The 21,787-nt window shown below is 40.0% G+C and overlaps 1 protein-coding gene across 4 annotated transcripts in view; it reads left to right on the top strand.

Moving 5' to 3' along the window:
* Nucleotides 1–21,787, top strand: part of lsamp (limbic system associated membrane protein) — a 416,254-nt gene that overhangs the window by 324,585 nt on the left and 69,882 nt on the right. For all 4 annotated transcript variants that reach the window (XM_027280505.1, XM_027280506.1, XM_019274766.2 and 1 more), the window contains 2 exons: nt 19,712–19,856; nt 20,200–20,287. In XM_027280505.1, coding sequence (XP_027136306.1) covers nt 19,712–19,856; nt 20,200–20,287 — 233 coding nt within the window. The remainder of the gene's footprint in view (nt 1–19,711; nt 19,857–20,199; nt 20,288–21,787) is intronic.

Genomic DNA, 21,787 nt, shown 5'->3' with positions numbered 1-21,787 from the left:
GAGTCAGAACCACCAATGGCTTCAGCATCAGTTGAAGCCACAGTCTGTCACTGTCAATTCCCCATCAGACAAGATCGAGACATCTGGGCACCACCATTTTTAGTCTATATTTCATTACATTTAGGCAAATTGGAACCATTAAAGTTTTTAATTCTAAGATTTCTTTCAAAATACATTAAATATGTTGGAAAAATAGTTGCTGAAAACTAAAAACTGCTTAAAAGACTTAGAAAAATAGTTGCTGAAAACTAAAAACTGCTTAAAAGACTTAGATGATATATTACTAAATTGTGGAGTTAGAGATTAAAACAGTTTTTCACCAGTTTTGTGGGCGGCCCTAAAGGGTGGCTCGATGACATGCTGAGGCTACCCTGAGCATACTCCGGCACATCTAACAAAGATAGAGATTAATTCATCTTGTTCAGAAGGTTTCAAAGTTAGGCATGTCATTTTCTGAAATCATCTGACTTGTTTCAGTTGAATGAATAATACATTTTCTGTCAGACAAGTCAGGATCACAGAAGAATTGAGAGGAGAAAAAATTTTTTGATTTTTGTTTGCTGTCTAGACTGTTTGGTATTACTTTCTACAAAGTGTAATTGTAAGGAAGTCAGAAGTAAGAGTAAGCAAAAGATCAATTGTAGCTGTTATGGCGGCGTGTTGTGAAATCTTAATGAGCCCGCTCTATTGGCGATGGCGAAACACAAGTTAGCTAATGTGTCATTTAGTTTTAACCTAACCGCTTCATTTCATGCAAAATATTTAAAGAGGTTTCATAGAAGCCAAATACCGCCTTTATTTTGGCGTCGATTCTGTTTTGTTATTGTTCCCTGAGGGGCACATTTCAACTAAAAGCCAATTGTAAAAGAGCAGAAAAAATAATCATCAACAAATTACATCAACAAAGTCAGACACAGAGAGTTTAGAGATGCAGCACCATATGACCAAGCCGCTATCCTATTCTATGCTATTCTGTGAGGTTTTATATCAAACTTGGTTTGATGGTGTAGGAACATCTGTTTGTGTGCATGGCCAGACAACAAACACTATGTGATTATCTCTTACATAAACCCTCAGTGTTGGTGAAATTTCACATACAGACACAGACATCAGACATTTTCTACCTTTAAGGTGCAATTGAGTTCTAATTATGATACTGTCACAGAAATGACTTGATTTGGCTTGGGACAGTCAATTTCCCCACATCCTGTGACACAGAAATCAATTTTGCAGTCATATTCCTTTCTTTACAAGCCAGAGGCCTATCATATTAATTTATTTCCCCTTATTACCTGAAGTAATTAGGTACATTATGAACTACAATGCTCTATGTATCTGCAAGCTTGTCTTGAGAAAGTTAGAGGAGAATAAGCGTGGGCTATTTTTGCGAATGTATTGATTGCTTAGAACAATGACTTGAAGCAATGTGATTTAGTTTCCAAATTAAAATTTTATTAACGTATGTTTAATCTTTTAGACCCCATCTAACAGCCCCCATTGTCTATTTCACACACTGGGGGCGCCCTTTATTTTAAGATTATTAGGTTATTCCCAGTGCATCAAAACACAGAACAAAAAGCCTTAGCTTTGTAACGTATCATTGATATTGATATGATATCTGATTTTTTTTCCACTTGGTTTCTAATCTAAAAACAGCTCTGCCAACAAAGTGTCTTTACGCGTGATGGAAATAGAAGCCATTGTGAGTTTAAGTGTTTTGCTCACATCACATCATGTAATCACTGTCATTTAACCTAACCGGCTTGCACTGTCGAAGACGGAGGCTGTTTTCCAGGGGAAGTTTGCCAAGGACTGACCAGGTGGTGGTGACTTTTATAATTGGCTGTGCTGTTCATTCTCATAAAGGAAATACCTATTTACAACAGTGACGGTGCTATTTATTTTTGTTTTCTGATTGCCTGTCAGATTAAGTTATGTAAAGTAATTTTTTTTGTCTAGAGAGTCAAGTACCATGGCCATATACAGGAGATGAATTTTTATCATCATTGTAAATCAAATTCACATTAAATTCCAACTGGCATTATTTACACTATAACTATATTTCTTTGCGGAAAACAACTTGATCACAGATTGGCATGCCACATGGTTTTTTAAATTGAAGTTTTTTCTCTATATTACCATATAATCATATAGACTAGTGGTTATATTTACTGTAATTTACTGTACTGAAAACCTGGCTACCTTATGCTTTGTTGTTTTTAGCGCTGATACCCAAAATTCTGCATCAAACTCTACACTTCAGTGTCATGTACTGCACTGTACAGAGTTAAATATAGTCAATGTTCTGTACTTTCAAGTTATGCTCAGCATCTACACAAAGTTGCAGAAACTGTAGCTATATTTAGTTTCTTATCTGAAGGCTTTATGTTTTTGTGTAACAGTGTCATAGGACAAATATAGCTCTCTTCCACGTGTTGAGGTGCTTCATGTACTGCAGGAATAAAAAAATTAAAAAAAAACATACATTTGCTGGAAAAACAAAATATAAACAGGCTACTAGGGCGGACAAAGAGCTACATCATTAGCTACAGCATGTGTTCAGACCAGAGATTACCTTGGAAAGGAAATCTAAAAGAGATACATCTATCATTAAAGATCTGCTCTTTGATTTTAATAATTAGATCTTTAATTTTTTTTATTTATTTTTTTGTCAACACAGCTTGCCAGCTGTCAGACCGGTTAAACAGCGTGCCCTCTATGTATACGTTGGATGGATTTCTGACTTGAGTGGTCTGATTTGGCCATTAGCGTGCTACCAGCACCAACTGTGGAGAAATCCCCTTCGACCTGCTACTGTGCAAACTGTTTATTGAGTCAAAACCTACAAGCCACGCCAGACAAAAAGACTGATGTTTGGCTCATCTTGTGTCTTTGCTGCGTGTTTCAAGCAACAAAACACTCTAACAAGGCAGTCAGAAGTAACATTGCGCAAGGCCATGTCAAAACCCTTGTAACTTATAATGATCTTTGTAAACACAAGCAGTGAGTCTGTATGTCACCAGCTTATTTTTCATGTTATGTCTGTCTGTGGTTGGTTCCTCAGTCTTGTTTGGATGGATGTAAAGTCACCTCTCTGAACAGAATAACACTCATCAAGCATGAAGGAAGGAAGGATGTGAGATGTGAATAAAGGTGTTAAAAAGAAGACATTTTGACATGTCACAGTAGGAAAGAGGCCTAAATTATAAAATGAACGAAGGCTGAATTCCATTTAGCTGCTTTATTTTCAGGTTTCAGGCATTCTGCATGCTGGTTCACCGTCACACTGCCATGGCTTACTGGGACACTTCAATAGAGCTGAGCCACTGTTAATATTATCAACACCTGTTCTTTTCCTAATATGTCAAAATGTCTGCTGTGGAAAATGTAAATGACCTTTAGGGGATGCTACAGAAAACGCCTATTGTAAGGTGTAAGTGTAGCAATTTCCAAGGGGTCATGGGCCAAAGAACAGTCACACTAGAATTTAGGGGAAAAAAGGAAACAAATAATCAAGTAACCATAACAATATATATATACCTTTGAATATATTGAATAAAGTTCGCTCAATTTTTAACCGTGGCAGGCCTACAACAGGCCAGGCAGCTGCTTATCGGGCCAACCTGAGCATGCCCTCCACCTCTCAGGAGTGCCCCAATACAGCCGTAAGGCATGATCTCATTATGCCTTTGTCTGTCTGTCTGTAGTATGCTGTGTGAGTAACGTGCCCAAAGCTGACCCTGCATTGGTCTATGAATGTGGGTGATTCTTATTGTATCTAAACAATATGTGAGGGCTTCTCTTTCAGTTCATGAAATCCCTGTAGCCGCAGCAGCTTCTCCAGTCCCAGAGAAGTGTCGCGTCAGAGCGCAGTGCCATTACGCACGACCATTCACTGTGTTTTACCTTCATTAAATCACCTGAAAACTATATCAAGCTAACCATACAGTGTCCTGGACCCTTTCTTGTGTACGGGTGGAGATTGTACACTGGGTGTTGTGGGGCACTCCTGTGACGTTGAAGGCATGCTGAGGTTGGCCTGATAAACAGCTGCCTGGCCTGTTTTATGTCTGCCACGATTAAAAAGGGAGCGAACTTTCTTGTCAGGAAAACGGTATTGGTCAGGGGTATCGGGGGGATTTTGGCCCGTACACGCAGTGTTAATGATGTCCTCATAGCTGCAACGAGATTGTGACGTCAGTCAAGTTTCATTCAGTATATTCAAAGTTTCATTCAATATATTCAGACTTCATTCAATATGTTCAAGGTTTCATTCAATATATTCAAAGTTTCATTCAATATATTTAAAGGTTTAATTTCCTGAACGGCCATAATATAATATAATATAATATAATATAATATAATATAATATAATATAATATTTAATTGAATTCCAGTTTAAATATACTAAATTTATCCAAAAAATAAATATACAAATTAAAAAACATATTTAAGTAAAAGGTCCCATGAACAGCCATTCGTGGCTGTCAACAGAACAACTCAATCTCCCCATAAATCAACATGTTAAAATGTCTTGTACAATGTTTTGGACTCTATAGCTAATTCCCCTGTTTATGACAACTGTACTAAGGGTGAATTTTTTATAGAACTCACCTGTGCAAATGATATTAAGAATAAAAATTATGCATTACAGTTATGCATTGATTGACAGGTGGGTAACCTTACAGATAGCTTGTTTGAGCACCCAAGCATTATTCAGCCCACCTCAGGTCCAGCACTGATCCACGTCTTTGCCCATTATGAGATTAGCCAGGAGGCAGCAGAGGCAGGACTGCGAAACATGGTGGCGGTCAGAGCCACCACACTTTGAGCTTCACAGGAACCTGTGGGTCACAGATACTACATTCATATTTGTACTGTACTGTCTATGGAAACTACTCAACAAAGGTCATAAAACTTACTTAAAGTGGTGCACCAGTAAAGAAGAGTGCAGACAATAACACAAAAAACCCTGACAGCCTCTCTCCTACCCCACTACAGCAGGTCAGAGCATATGCGAATGAGGCAACAGCTCTGTCTATAAAAAAATGCCATATTTTTCAACCAAGAACAGCACATCAAAAAAGGTCACAACTAACAGCACTGGTGCTGCTCAGCTTTCTCAGTCTGCAAAGGCAAGCAGGAAATATGATTAATAAGGACAGCATATTATTCTGAATTTCAAATTGGCAGTACCCCAAAGTACATATTTCTGAATGTATATCAGAGGCTGTTACACACTTTGTTGAGAAAGCTCACCAAAATAAAACAACATGGCACAGTGAACCAGCTATACAAACAGAGAACAAAATAGAGTTCAGGTTCCCAAAAAAGTCTTGATCCGACCCTGAAGCATGATATGAACTGTGCACTTTCACAAAAATACCAGCAAACTGGCTCAAGGAAAAGCCTCATAAATCAAAAGTTTTTCACAAAGTGAAGTCCTATTCACATCTCAGACAGAGCTACTTCATCACAGAGAGAGTTTTTTTTTCTGTAAAACAATACGCCTCAAAAAAGTTGATTGTGTTTAGCTAGCTTTGCTCTCACCTCTCTCCGGTCCTCCTCCGAAAGCCCTGCATGCAAATCTATAAACTGACAGCTCCTAGTGTTTGTGGTTTAACAAAAAAAAAAAAGAAACACAGCATATTTCTCTGGCGTGAAGTCCTTGCTCCGCTCTGACACTGTTTGAACTGAAGCTGAAGCAAAGAACTGTCCAAGTGATTAACGACTTGCATGAGCGCACACACACTGCGACACACTGTCTGGTTGTGATAGAGAAAGAGCTTCACCTTCGATCAGATACTTCACAGACATTTTAAGTTATGTGAAGATCACCTTAAATTGCTCTGTCCCACTGCAGTGCAGATGAGCATCCCACACTGCAAGGTTATCACTACTTGCATGCATACATACTAATCAACACATACATAAAGAGCCAAAGAAACTTTCAGAACACATTTTACATGCAAATATACTGTATAAACACTTATCATTTCCTGGTGTTACACCGCCTCTGCAATCTGTCTTCTTCCCCTGAATCATTTTTCTCCGAGTCCCTGTCTCTCTGTTTCACGCACACACGCATTTTTGTCACTGGCTGATACTCAACACGATAAACCTGACACAGTCATTTAAAAGAGACACCAAAATGCCCACAAATGCATAAACAGCCTACACACCAAAGTGAGCTATCCTTTTCTCAGTCCTTCTGCAGCACACAGTAAATTCAGCTCATTTTTAATATATTACATCTATCGATTACTTTTATCACCAATAATGTTAAAACAGCAAGGCTGTGGTCGTGAATAGTGTCTATTAAAAAATGTAACTGATGTACAAAATTGTAGTTTAATAAATAAAATATTTTTTTTCTTTTTTTTTTCTTATTCCATTGTATAATTTGTAGTCATAGCAACTGTGGATAACTAAAGGCAGTATTTGCCTTTTAAACATGCCACGCTCAATAACAAAATAATTGTGTAAAATACAAATACCTCCATGGGTCACAGTTTGGTTTCCACCTCTCTACAGTCACATTTCAAGCTTCATTCACTGTCAAATCTACTATGACAAGCTAAGAATCCAAGAAATCACCTCTCCAGTGTTAGGTCATGCATGAATGTAATAAGACTGCAGATACCTTTGGCTGAAAATGCTGCCTCTGTCTTGTTTGTCTCTTTCCTCAGGATTAAATTCGATCATCTGTCAGTGGTGTTGCTGGAGAAACTTTCCTAAAGTTCCTGTCCGTGTTGTTTTAGATGAATAAACAGGTTATCTATAAACATCACACTCTTTAGTCAGCTCATAGAGCACAGCATCTTAGATGCAGTTCTTATTTGTTGTTAATGCTGTGTTTGCGTGTGTGCATAGGTTTCAGGGTGACACTGCAGCCACTAGAGTCACTGGTGAGTGTATACAAGGGTGTGCTGCAGTTGTCAGGTTCGGATGCCACATTTTCTTTTGAATTTGTAGTTGCAGCTACACATTTGGGTTAATGTGTGCACGAACAGGTGTACATATGCATTTGTTTGGCCTGCATCTTGCACGTATTCGTGGACTTAAAGTATACCATTCTGAGACCCGGTTGCTTCTTGCACTGTGTGTCCTGAGTGGGTACAAGGAGACAGGACTTGGCACTGATTCGCTATCTTTCCCCCACAAACCGTTTAGCTTTAAGGACTTTTCCCTCTGACTGAACAAAGTTCTTATGGAAGGGGACAAGAGCATGTGGCTGGCACAAAGTGATTTCCCGTTTTACTGTCACTTTAAAGTGATATGCTACATGTCGCACAGTCAATTCCCCAGTACCTGTGACAGATAGAAATTGGCCAGGCTGAGGCACAGCAAAATGGGTTTTCCAGTTGATGTGAGCGCGAGCACCAAAGCAAGTGACTTGGAGGGGAATCAAAATCAGCTGGAGTTCAGATTGCTTCAAACAGTAATGGTGGTCTAGTGACTTGTTGCAACAGACTGTTGGAGTGGGGCGATGCTATCAGCGGATGCAGGTGATGTTACAGCCCAAAAAAGAAACGTTTATTATCGCTTGCTGACCATGATCACCTCTTCCATTTTACAAGCCGACAAGCTGTGTGTGTATTATTTTTACTCCTCATATGTGATCATTGAATAGTAATGCAGTTCTCAAGTACTGTTGTAGAGTACTGAAAAGGGCAGTGTTCCTGCTAGTTTATGAGATGTTCCAGCATCCCAGACTTGACAGATGGTAGCACAAAATCATCACATTCATGTTTTTATGTGTGGCTCAAACAGAGGATATAAGCAAACGTCAACGCTTTGAAAAGGATCATTTGAATTAGAATTTTCTCATTTCTTGCTTTCAAACCGGCAATAGCTGATTGTTATTCGCCTTGCGGGCAGCAGAAACAAGTTGTGAACACAATTCTGACTCATTATCCTTTCAGTTAAAACTTGGAGGGGTGTTTATGTCCATTTGGTCTAAGAGTCACTCTTTTGGCTCTGTTTTTGGTCTCTACCAACTCCTGAAGGAAATATCTGGCTCTTTACCCACTAAATGCACCAGCCAGTCTTTAACAGTTTCTTTGCTGTTTGGTGCTGGGGTACAGTGCATTACTTCCATCCAAATCCATGATCTGTGGATTGAAGCACTGATGATGATACAGGTATTTCATCTTCAGTAAGGATTTGTGTTTGTTATTTTAGCATAATCAACTTTCAAGATCCAGATTCAAGTTCTACAGTTTTACATAAATAGGCCCAAAATACCATGCTATATACAAAGGGTTCATAGACATGCAAATGTGGAAAGATCCACATACTCCATGCTGGCCACCCTCGGGTTGCCAATCCAAGTCCAAATAGACTGAGCTAAGGCCAGAGCAGTGAGAGTGAACTAAAACAGTAGTGAGCTGAACAATGAGGTGAAACCCACTAGCTCATAAAAACTGAGAGTTCAGATTCAGGTGATAATAATTTGTAGGTTCATCGTTACCTATTATTAGAATATCAATTCCACTTTAAAGTTGCTGCAGCAATGTCGGAACAGGTGTCAGAACAGCCCCTGCCCACATCTCGTATAAGTGAAGAAACATACAACCAATGAAATGTTCCATATGGATGGAGTATATATGAAGTAAATTTGAAATAGTATACTAGCATTAATGAGACCAATGACTGCTACAAAAACAAGAAATTAAGCGTTGTAAAATGGCCGGCTGTAATGCAGTTGTCAGTAACTAAGACATATGATTCAATTGGTTGGTCTTTTTAAAAGCCTATTTAGCCTTGTTTAAAGGTTTGGCAAACCATGCCCTTGGCAATAACTGTGGATCTGCAGCAACTATTCATTGTGTTTATTGGTGATTTTTAGATGCAGTGCTGTTGTATTAAGTAGTAATATGTGCAAAGACAAACAGCGTGTGGCATTTTGTTTTAATGTTATAAAAGCCCTCCTAATCCTTCTTTGTTCCAAAGGCTAATTTCCTCCCGCACAGAGTTGGAGTTTCACAACAATAGCATAGTTTCTTTTGTTATTTAGCCACCACTGTGATGAAATTACAGTCTTCTGCTTGTTTATTCTCTAGTGTCAGTTGAGCATTTTAGCATGATTATTAGCTTCAAGCTTTCTCTCCTTGTCTCTTTTGTAGATATTGGGAGGAGAAGGCAAAATGTAGCGACGATTTCAAGCCCAGAAAAACACATTATTTTGCCTCCTGTTTCCCCCTGCTCCCTCTCATCCCTTTCCCTTTCAGTGTTGCTCCGTATTATCTACTGGAACAGTTGCTCTGAGGAACAAGACAAACCCCCCCCCCCCCCCACCCCCCCCCCCCCCCCCCCCCCACCCCCCCCCCCCCCCACCACCCCCACCCCACCCCCCCCCACCACCCCCCCCCCCCCCCCCTCCCTTCCCTCCTGCCTTACCATCCCTTCCACTACCCCCCTTTTCTCATTGCCCCGCACAGAAGAGAAAGCAATTAAAAGGGAATCTGCTAGATTGTCTGTGCTTATACCATCTCAGAGAAGGTTCCCGGGCTGTTATGATAATAACGCAGTGCTGGATCATTACCCAGAATCTTCGTTTTACCCGAGCCTATCTCTCAGTGTGAAGATGAGGCCTTCTGAGTGGTGGCACACGTGCCGCCACACATGACAGAGTTTGAACGCACAAGGCCCTTTATTCTCATCCACAGTTATTGTGCAAATTATAAATCTTTGCTGTCTTTTCTTTTGCTCTTTTCCTTTCTCTCTGTGTCTCTGTCTCTCTCTCTCTCCCTCTTTCTTTATGCCCTCCTTTTTCTGAGAAACAGTTGAGGCAGGAAGTTTTGATAAAAGGCTTGTGTCGCGGGCACTCAAGGGAATGTTATTACACATTAATTGTGACTTTTGAAAAGCATTGTATGGACACAGGTCACGAACAATAAACAAATGCTAATTATTAAAGACAAGTTTTTTAATGACGTGTGCGCTCCCCCCGCTGTCGTCAATAAAATGGCACATAAAGCATGACCATTAATACATGCATGTCAGCGCACCAGTATGTATTAAATCAAACATGCTCTATCGTATTACAGTATTTTGTAAGATATGAGCCAATTGTTTGTTTTAAAATAATTAATATTCATATTCACATTCATTATGCAAGCTCTCACTATCTGTGATCTATGGTCTTTTGCGTTGTGTGTGTTTACAGTAAGTGACAAGATGCTAAAAAGATTCTCGCGTTTGTTTATCTCCTAGGCCTCTGCTATGCAATTAAACAGTAATTTAGGTCAAAGATAAGATAATGATTTATTTGCATTCATTTATGGATCCCCTGCTGAGCCGAAATTATGGTCTTAAAATATCATTATTTTGAGGCAATGAGTTTAATAGCAGAACCTAACAGCACTTTGGAGACCATGTCTTGCCGCTTGAATAGCTTAATGAAAGAATCAATGAATCAATAGATTTACACTTCATTATCATCATTGCATTGTGATCCGGGAGAGATTTTAGTTTTACAAGCCTGATAAGCACTGTCTCAACCTCCCTCTTACGGAAGATTTTCTCAGGACCCTGTGGATACTGAGATCAACATCTATGTGTCAAAGTCCATTAGGCTCATCGGCTCCTTGTTCTTTGATCAGTAGACGGACGCCAACTCCGCGCAATTAAAGATCATTTTAGGAAAATCGCTCAGATCTGACAGAGTCAAGATCTTTCACACCTAAGCCTTAAGCTGCAGGCTGCGGTTGTTAACACTGGTTAGCCTTGTACAGGCTCAGGGGACCACTTGAAGCGATGAGTTACACCCAGTGCTAAAGTGCTATGAAAGACCTTTCTAAAAGCATTGGGATACATGCTGAGTTCACACAGAAAGATGTGAAATGGCTGTGATAAGCACTAATTATAAATACACCCCATGGAAAAAGAAAAAAAGTATATTAACATATGTCAGGATTGCGGCCCCTTCTATAGTTGCCATGGCTACACCATCAATTGATTTTGTAGTGGAACAACAGGAGGTTGGTCCTTTTCTTTTCCACACAGGCAATTTTACGTGAAGGATGCGACCAAATAAACAAAGCAGATGTGAATGCTGGAGTCATTAGAGTTTATGTTTACCAACAAATCTCTCTCTTCAGAATGCAAAGCAAGGATTGCATTCGCAGCTCGATAGTTGCTGCTCCCTGTAGCTGAGACAGTGTGTGACTGTGAAAGCATTTAAATGACAGCAAACTGTCTGCTGTTCAGAAGTCTGTTAAGATATTCTGTTTGTATTTTATATTCAAGGATACATGCAACAACAACATTCAAATGTCTCACTGTCAGTGCTAATCTCTGATATGTGTTAGAACAGCTAAGTCAATTTGTCCTTTGTATGACGTGAAAAATAGCTACTGTAATTATTTGAAAGATATAGGCAGCTTCCCCAACTGAATGTAAGATTTCACACAAAAATAGCTGTCAACCTTTTAGCTTCTGCCGCTGCAGCGGCATGTGACTTAGCCATTCCATCTATGACAACAAATCACAGAAGACCTTTTTGACCTTCTCATTTGACATGACGCCTGTCAGTCATGTATTTGATATGCTGACTCCCATATCAATGCTGGCTAACCTTTAAAGTCCACCCCCCAAGACTAAATACCATACACGGCAGATGCATCCACAAATGATATCCCTCACAACCCGCTTAATAAGGCTGCAGTTTTGAAAATTAGCCCACAAGGGAAAAATGCTGATTAGTGTGGCAAAAGGGTATAAAAGCCAATTCTCACATAGGAAATGATAATGAAACGACCCATGCCTTAAGGTCTGATTCCCACCATAATTATTTAAGACACATCTTCAGTTCAAAGTGTTACCTTTGAGATTAAAAAAAAGGCTATGATTAAGAAAAAGGTAGCAAAGCTCTTGGCTTATATTTGTTTGATTTCCTGAGCTTTGCTAAAGCTCGACGAGATGCGAGGGGAATCTGTGTTGTTGAGATGTACTGCAGGTCTTGGTAGTTCTACTTTGTACATTATCAGAAGCTTTCCCAAGAAACATAAATAGTGTGCTGGGCCAACAAATTCCGATAAGCCTATTTCATTTCAGACAGAATTTATGATGCTGCATTTCATTTCACAGCCTTAATAGAGGCAGCCAGGTCTGGAGTATTTTAGCACTTATAAGAGTATCTTTTTTTTTCCCTTCCTCTTGCCTCTGCTCTCCTTCAGTGGCACTGCATCATCAACTGATTCACCTCTTTCTTACCCGTAATGCACCAAAGCAGAACACAGTGATGGATCACATGAGAGGTGAAGAAATTAGGTGGTAGTTCCGCTGTGTCACTCTTGGAGACAGTATGTCGCATCCTGTAATAATAGGAGCTGGCTCCGTGATGAGAAGGGAATGCAGCGTAAAGACAGTGGAGGGTGGGAAAGGTCAATGCTCTGAAGCCAGTAATTGTAGGATAATGAGTATAATTTGCAGCTGAAGAGACATGTGGCTTACATTAGCAATAATATTGCTCTCCCCTATACTTACACACTTCTGTCAACAAAGACAGCACAGCTTCACATGCATAAACACAGATTCAGGGATATGATAGCCATACAAATTGTCCAAATAACCCTTCTTAGGAGCAGTCTCACACAAAAATGTCATATTATAAGCCTCATGACAGTATAGTCGTATTTTGTTTTAGTGTTGCTGTTATGTTACCCATCCTCTGCATGCGCTGACTGACGATTCCGCCGTACAGGCAGACCACAGCTGTATGTGGGAGTAATAACAGGCAGAAGAAAAGGAGAACGAGCAAAGAACGGGAAGTAGCGAGGCAAAGAAGACGGACAGAGAGAAGTGACGGCGGAAGAATGAAAGAGAAAGACAGAAAGCCAAGAAAAGGGTACAAAACAGCAGAAAGAGAGGCAAGCAGAACAAGAGTGACAAAAAGGGAAGATATGACAGGGGAAGGAAGCACAGTACATCTCCAGAGATTTAATAGCAGCATCCTGCCCCTGCCATAGATCCTCCTGCCTACGTCTCAATGAGGCACCATCTGTCATGGACTCGTTACATCCAAGCTCCCTCACACTGCAGCCCTGCTTAAAAACACAACACAGAGGAAGGGAAGGAGGAAACCATGGAGGAGTTGTCACATTGACTTTAAAATGAGGATGAATGGGTCAAAGTGAAGCTAGACTGACAGGAGAAGTGTCAGGGCTCCTGCACTGCTGCCATGTACAGTATGAACTCTGATCAGAAGTTAGATGTTGGTTTCCACTGGTGCATGTTCTGCCTTTTGCCCTTTTTCGCCGACCCCCCCCCCAACAATTTCTGTGGAGATTTTCATATCTTGCACTTCCCAGCAGACCCTAGCGCAACATATAATTGGAACGGCTTCAGAAACTTTGAGAAATCATGACACACTGAGAAATTTAACTGCCCTGGCACTTCCAAAGCCTTAGAGGTGAAATCACGCCTGTGCCGAGCTAATTTGAATCAAGCAGACCTGCACACTCCTGAGTTGTTTGCAACAATTTTTTGATTAATAATTTCCCCCTGTAAAGTCTGCTGGCCAAGTCTCAAAACAATCATTCCTGTCCTGATTAATGGTCACGCAAAAGCACTGATGCATGCCAACCAAGATGGAGGGGTTTCATGATGGGAGAATTATATGAGGATTTGTGGCTGTCTGGGTGCTTTGAAGCAGAGAGGATAAATCAACACAGCCAACAAAGGTTACACCGAGACTATACTGATGCTTTTTTACGTCACTAGAGATCTCCCTAAAGGGATTGACTCAGGGATTCGACTTAACTGAAGTCATTGTAGTGACTGATGACACATCTTGAAAAAGTTAAAAGGGTTAAAGAGCTCTTTCTATGTGGATCTTAGGCGTACGGACAGAGACAAACATATAGATGACAGAGCACTCCAAGCGATTTTTCAAGCTGGGTCCTCTCTCACAGGAGAGTGTTCCTGATGATAACAGCTTTGTTTAAAATTAACCGTAAACGAAAGGAGACACTTCCTCACCCTCGACATATCACCCTCATCATCCCTCTCTTCAAATCCTTTATTAAACCTGCAAATTCACAAACACAGCTTTGAAATGAAGACAATCAATGCGAGCTCGTGCCGCCATCGGTGTCAACACCGATTTACAATGGCATGACAAACATTTCACCTGCCGAATGTAAATTAACAACACACACAGCGGCACACACAATCACTTTGAAGGTGATTCTGCGATTCTACAACACCGGATTTCCGTTTTATGTTGCAAATAAAGTGCTATTTGTACTGTGACAGGGGGTTATTTACTTTAGTTTTGTCTTTTCTGTCAAACATACAAGAGTGGAAGGTGAATTCTATAACAAGATAGGCTTGCACTGGTTATTTCAATAACTGCTTTGTTCCGCTATAAGCCCAGTCCTAGGGGATAAACTTAGACCTTACCGGAAATACATTTAACCTGCTATGCAGAGAATATCTGGGGCAAGAAACTGTTTTAAGGGCTATGAAGGAATGACCTGGCTTTGATTTGGTACGCAGCTTTAGCTTTGCTTCTATCCAACAGCTTACATTTCCACTCTCTCTTTTCTCAGTGTCGCTTTCTTCCGTGTTGCATCTTTTCTTTATCTGTCCGTCTGCCTCCCTCTGCCTGTTGTGCCCTCTGCCACATGCACACAGACACAGGCACTTGCCTACCAGGCTCAGAGTGAGGCAGATTTGATTTTGTCAGCCTCCCCTTTAATCTTTATCGATTGCTGAAACAAGTTGTTCGACTCTTTTTGGAGAAAATATTTCGGATTTTGCCCGTATGGCAGGTAGCAGGTATTTGCTGCAACACACACAGACATCCAACCTAACAAATGTACGCACACAGAGGCACCTTAGTGAAACAGGTTGCCCAGACAATATGATGATAAAAGGGAGAAAAGGAGAGAGGAGGCGAATTAGATGGAGGAAGAGGTTTGAGAGGGATGTAGGGAAGAATAAGACAGACGCACTACAAAGAGAAAATGGAGGGAAAAAAGTGTTTTGTTAAGGGGTGAGAGGTGTCAGAGAGGTAAAAAAGGAGAGAAAAGACAAGGTGAGATGAGGAGAACAGGGTATTGATGGGGATAGCGGGTGGTGGAGCTGTTCTGTCAGTCTTGGCACATCGTTCCTCTCATTACAGTTTCACTCCCTGGCTTCAGCCTGCTCTTTGGTCCTCCCCCACGGCTAGCCCTGGAGCAGGGATCCATCCAGCCCAGCCCTCCTGTCAACACAAGCCCAGCTCAGCAGCTCTGGCCCAGGCATCTGTCAGCCCACACAGTCCCCTGTCAGCCATAGCCCATTGGCCAGTCCATATTGGCACGGCACAGCAGGGAAGAAAAAGAGTATAATATAGCAGAGCAGAGCATCCATCAACAAAGCTCTGAACCTAGGTATCCATCACAAGCAGACTCCGCATAAACCCAGTCCCAGCCTCTGAAGAGACTGATAAACAACCACGCCACTTTGTAAAATAAAAAAAAAAACTTTAATAAGCTTTTTGTTTACAAGCATCAGCAAATATTTGCTAGCATTTATAAGCTTTTTTATGTTAACAGAGTCTATGTATTCTGCAGAGGATTATGGGCTTGGAGAGGATTCTGCAGAACATGGAGATGCTGTTGTGATAAAAAAGGGTTCTGATTTTTTGCCAAATATTCAAATAAATAAAGTCACGCTGGCTAAATAACACAGCTGAGATACTGCATCATTGTGAGGGCTGCAGCCAGTTAATGGGATGGATTTTCATTAAAAATCATTCAACCGTGGCTCGCTATTCCAATCAAAGTGAGTTCCCTGCAAGGGACTTGTTGAATGTGCCTCAGATCAGGCCAACCGCAGACAGCCAAGCTCTTTATTTTTCATTCTGGTCCAGCAGAGCCCTGGCACAGCCTGAAAACCCCAGCCCTACCTAGACACACCTTGACAGCTACTCTGCTAAAAAGAGGCAAGAGATACAAGCAGACAACTACACTGACAGGTGATAGGAAGTTCTCTGTTTCCCTGAGTAGTCACTCATTAATGAAAACACGAAATAGCCACTACTGAGCATGCTCTACACTCTGCACCAATGGTTGTCAAGACCCTCCAGAGGCTTGAGCAGTTCAAGGGAAGACAGACAAAGAGGAAGGCAAGAGGTAGCAAAGAAATCAGATCTGTAGCACAGATCAATGAGTAAATCCTTTGATTTCTATTCCACACTGTCCAACTCTGCTCCAGAGTGTTGATGGAGAGATGAGAGGGGAGAAGGAACTTACAGAGAGAAGCAAGGATGACCAGGATGAGAGGCAGACGGGGTGAGAAAACGAGGGTAGCAGGAGGAAGAGAAGTGGAGGCAGAGTGAGGTAGAGGTGCGAAGAGATGCGAGGGAAGATGAGAACATTTGGAGCAGCAGAATATGGGTCTGATTGAAGTCTGAGTGTGGTGGCATGTACAGCACCATGTGTCGTATACTGATTTATCTATTTCTTTGACCCATATGGAGGAGCATATGGTGATCGCTAACTGAAATTAGGTAATACAATTAGGAACATTTGGATGATTAATAGTACCAGTCACCTGTATTTATCCAAGAGCTTGCATGATGCTTTCGAGGAGCTACACTCACAGTATGAGTGCAAAACTGCTCTTCTCACTTACACAGAGGGTATAATTGGGTGCCTCCTGCTAAACTGCAAATGTTTCCTCTTTTATTTGGCTGTTACCTCCTTGCTCCATGACGTAGCAGCTGATGTTTGGAAGTCTGACGGGCTTCCAACAGTTTGGTCCAGACTGAAATATCACAACAATTGTTGCCATAGAGTTTAGACATTTGTGGTCCTCATAAATTGGTGATCCTCTGACTTTTCATCTAGTGCTTCACCCATCACATTTTATCCAGACATCCCCCAACCTCTCGTGCCACCCTCAGGTTGACATTTCTAGGTTTGAACGAAACTCAACAATTCCTGGATAGAACATTTTGAAATTTGCTACTGACTCTTGGTCCAACCTTATTGCTGTATTTAAAAAAAAGTGTAGTTCATGTTTTATTTTTCTGTGCTAAACTCTAACTACAATGGAGGCTGCTGTCAATTACCAAGTTTCCACACAAGTTTCATCCTATCTCAAATCCACTTGAGGAGTTTAAAGCGTTCACATTTCCATATTAATTGCATGATGGATGTCCGTTTACAATTGACTGAGTAACAATCCTGCAGTCTCTGAACTATGCTTATAACTATCACAAAGCATCAGTCAGGCTGCTGTAGAGCTCCTAAAGAAAACCTAAAATCTGCATTCACCATTGCTCCATCTCTCAGTTTTTGTGTCAGTGTCAGTGAGTGTGTCATGACATCTTTAACCCACAGATGCTGGAAGATATATTCTTATCTCAAACACCAGGAATCATTAAATCTACATCAATCTGAATCCTTGGTCTAGACCTTGAGAAACCTCTTTGTCATCATCAATTATTAACTGAGGAATATGTCTCTGAGATCAGTAACAGTACAAGACTGGGTGACCAGGGCTGTTTTTGACAAGAAGCTCTCAAGTTAATTATGAAATAAAATAAATCTGTCAGATTATAAGATGCACGTATACTTTCAACTATTCAATTCTTATCTTCCATGGATGAATTGTTTGGTGAAGACACAGAATGTGTTGTCTTTCATCCTAGACTCTATGAAACGTAGACACTTGTCTTATACAGTGCTTACAAGATAACAAGATTCAGATGCAGCAACAGCATACATATAAAAGAAACTAGTCGTGCTCCTGTTCACTTCTCCTCCTTTCACTTTCTTTTTTGTTTTTTCATCTCACCCCTCCGTTCGCTTCACAGTAGGACACACTTGGTAATAATGGAGGAGAGGAAGCAAGCACAGTGAAAACAAACAACGTGCAACCATTCAGTCAGCAAGGGTACTTTATTGCTTCACTGCAAACACTTAAAAGCTGTTCAACTTGTCACTGTGTGTAATGCAGAGCATGATCACAATCAATCACAGCATTTAAACCTTTATGGAAAAACACATCCTCTTTATCATACTTTTATAATATTATTACATTTCTCTTACAGTAAAGCAAATATGTTCCAAGGAAAATATCAGTAACTCCATATAATAGATTTAATGTAACTGCATGGTGAATGAACAGGTGATAAACAAAGACAGAAGCATCGCATTTATTTCTCAATGTCACAGACTGCTCTGTATATAATATAGTGTTCTGTGTCTGCCTTTTGATGATACACTGGAGCTCACAGCTCTGTCCGGTGAAATATTTATGTTTTTGTACGCATTTCTACTGCATATAAATGATGTGTTTTTGTATCTTTGAAAGCACAGTGGACTACACTTTAACTTTAATAAGTTCTGAGGGTTTGGACATGTAAATTCACACTCTGTCAAGGCCCATCATTCATGGATGATTTGCAGAGCTTAAAGCTCAACACGACACTGAATCTGAGTCATGAAATCATCTATATTGTATGGATTTGAATTATGAAAGTTATGTCCTATTTATTGCTCAAGATGTTTCCTCTGGATTCACAGAACCCATGCTTTTAAAATATTCAAAATGAGTTCATATATATATATGATTATAGGAAAATGTGCCTGAATTACTTTAATTACAGCCCTGTAGACATCTAAAAAAAATAAAATAAATAAACTTCAAGTTTGGAGTGAGGAAAGTAGAAGGTAGATGTCAAAGAAATTTAGTAAATACAGTTATCTTAGTTCCACACAAAGGGAAGCAACATCAACAGGGATTCAAGGTGCCTCAACAAATCTGACATCCAGCTCCCACTGGGTAAAAGGCTGGGGTGTCTGCACCACCACTTTTATGCATTACCCGGGGTCACCTGCCAAAGACAGCCTCACTCCACTGCCTTGCTAATCTACTCTCTTGTAGCCCAACACACTCCAAAGCAGTGTGCACAGCCAAGGCTCGGGGAGCCGTGGGAATTTGCATGTGAGGCGCATCCACTGTCTGCTTGCATTACGGCTGATATCCATTCTCATTGATTCCGACGTCTTCTCACATTTACATTTATTCATTAGGCAGATGCTCGGCTCCCATTCCTCCCGTGCGAGATGTCTTAGCTCGAGCTTACTTGGTGTAATGTTCTGACAGCGCGCAACAAGAAGTAAACAAGAGGATACCGGTGTCCTTTCTCATCCACTGGAATAGGTTTGCCGTTAAAGGAGATGTATTTATCAGAGAGAAGATGGGAGGCAAGAGACTAAAGGAGGGAAAGGGGTGAAAAGAGAACATGAGAAAGAATGAGCGAAAGGGATGTATAAGGGATGAAGTGAGGGTAGGAAAGCTCCTCAACTTCAGCTTCTCTTTCAAGACCTGAGGATAAGTGGAATGCTGAGTTGTCTGATTAGGATTACTAACTCTCGAATACACTTGCTGGTCAGCAGTATCACACAGCACTGCAATTGTGTTACAATATACCCAGCTTGGCCCATTGTTTCAAGAAATTGTTGTGATTTTAAAACCCCAACGCCACTGAGTTTCATACAGTCCACCTACTCTGTGGGATCACATAATTGCTGTTATTTGTTTGTTTCATATCTTCAAAACATACACACATTTCCTCCGTATCATGAAATTAAAGAAATGACATGCTCTCTATTTTCATGTCCCTTTCACACTGCATCCCCTAATGAGAAACCAAGCCTTCTATTTTACTTCTCCTCACCTCACTCGCTCTTTTTGTGTCCCGTAGGTGTTACGTTGATGACAAAGTGTCCAAGGTGGCCTGGCTCAATCGATCCAACATCATCTTTGCCGGTCAGGACAAGTGGTCCCTGGACCCCAGAGTAGATCTGGTTACTAAAGGACAGCTGGAGTACAGCCTGCGCATACAGAAGGTAATACTGACCTAGAAACTGGACTGGACTGTACCACAATGCTTATATCAGTTCATGGGGAATCAGGTTTTAGAGATAGGAGAGAACATTCCACAGGTAAACAATGTCCTGCACAATGTCAGTACTGGACTGTTAAAAATGTAAATGTTCCATAAATGTTTTTTGACTTTTTCATTTATTCTAATTGTTTTATTAGGGGAAAAACTTGTTATTATGAGTTATTAGAGTATTGGTAGAGACTGAATTCATTAAAAGGAACATAAAAACATAAAGGAAAGTAACAAAGTAACATAAAGGAATTAAACATTTAAAACTAATGAAATAACAATATTCTGTTTTGCAGGTGGATGTGTATGACGAAGGGTCGTACACCTGCTCCATACAGACTAAGCAGCAGCCCAAGACCTCACAGGTCTACCTCATTGTACAAGGTAAGTGGCAACCACATGTTCACTAGCAGGAAAGATACATACAAGCATATCCTTTATTATACAGTATGTATACACATTTAAATTACATTTCACATGTCTCGAGTCGGAGACGTCATTGTCCAACAGCACACAAGCAGCATCAGTGTCACTACAGCTCTGTTATTATTTGTTGAAACGTGTGTCAAGTAGGAAAATATATGAATATGTATTGTCGGGGGGAAAAGCTATATGTCACAAATGCTCGCCGACAGCAACAGAATTTCTTGTTCCAGTTCAAATGAATCCTAAGTGCATTTGAAAAGCCTTCAGCAATAGTTTTCCATTTCAAAGGAGAGGAAGTTATTTCTCCTGAATAGAGACAGCAGAAAGGTTGAGAGCAAGCGATAATCATGAGGGGAGAAGGGAGGGGGGTTGTTTGTTTTTGCCTAAATGTCTTTTAAAAGTTTTTTTGGGGGGGGTTTAAGGTTGCAGCTCCTTTAGATGAAAGAAATGTCATCATGAAATTGTACCTGAGATGGTTGAAAACAAGGTGTGTGCACAGATGCACAGCCTTGTTATTATTGTTATTATTATTATTATTATTATTATTATTATTATTATGTTTTTTTAATTATGCAAAACTATGCAGATGACACACATATTTACATAAAGGTATAACCAAGTATCTATGGTGCATTGAACAAATCAGTGATTGAATGTGCTGAAAGTCCCCTAAGTCAAAAAGAAAGATCAAACAGAATTTATTGTTTTAGTGCCAAAATCATTTCAACTTAGTTCTTAGATTGAATCCATTAAGAATATATCAAAGATTCAAGGACCAAGACCTTTAATTCTTGCTATATTGGCTTCTCATGTTTCTAAATATTGATTTAAAAATATGTTTAAACTTTTAAAATACTGAATGGTTTAGGGCCAAAATACATTTCTGATCTGCTGCATTGTTATGAATGATTCAGATTGTCTGGGACAGGTCTGCTTACATACCCCAGAGTCAAAACAAAAAAAAAAAACATGGAGAATCAGCCTTCAGTTTTCATGCACCACATTAGAAATGATGAATTCTTTTAAATCATTTTAAAACATTTCTGTGTTTCAACTAATTAATTATTAGATTAAACACCCAATTTTCATTCATTATTCTGCCGTATTTCTTTTTCATGGTTTTATCAGAATCAGAATCAGAACAACTTTATTTATCCCGAAGGAAATTAGTGTGCCAGAGTTACAAGAAATAAAGAAGTATAAGCAATAAAAGAAGTATAGGCAAAAAATAACAATAATAAATAATAGAAATACAATAAGAAATGCCATATGAAACAAGTGATAAGGTATTTTAAATACAATAATATATATGTGTATATTCCTTCTCATTTCATCTTGAGCGTGTTTTCCCTTGACCTTCTTATATATCTTGTAAAGCGCTTTGAATCATTGTCTTTCACTGTCTTATTTTTGAATTAGCTTTACACATAAATATGCCTTGTCTCTTTTGAGCACTAC

This window comes from Larimichthys crocea, chromosome VII (genome assembly GCF_000972845.2).
Source record: "Larimichthys crocea isolate SSNF chromosome VII, L_crocea_2.0, whole genome shotgun sequence".
NCBI lineage: Eukaryota > Metazoa > Chordata > Actinopteri > Sciaenidae > Larimichthys > Larimichthys crocea.
The sequence above is the reverse complement of the archived record's forward strand: the minus strand, read 5'-3'. Positions and strand labels throughout refer to the sequence as shown.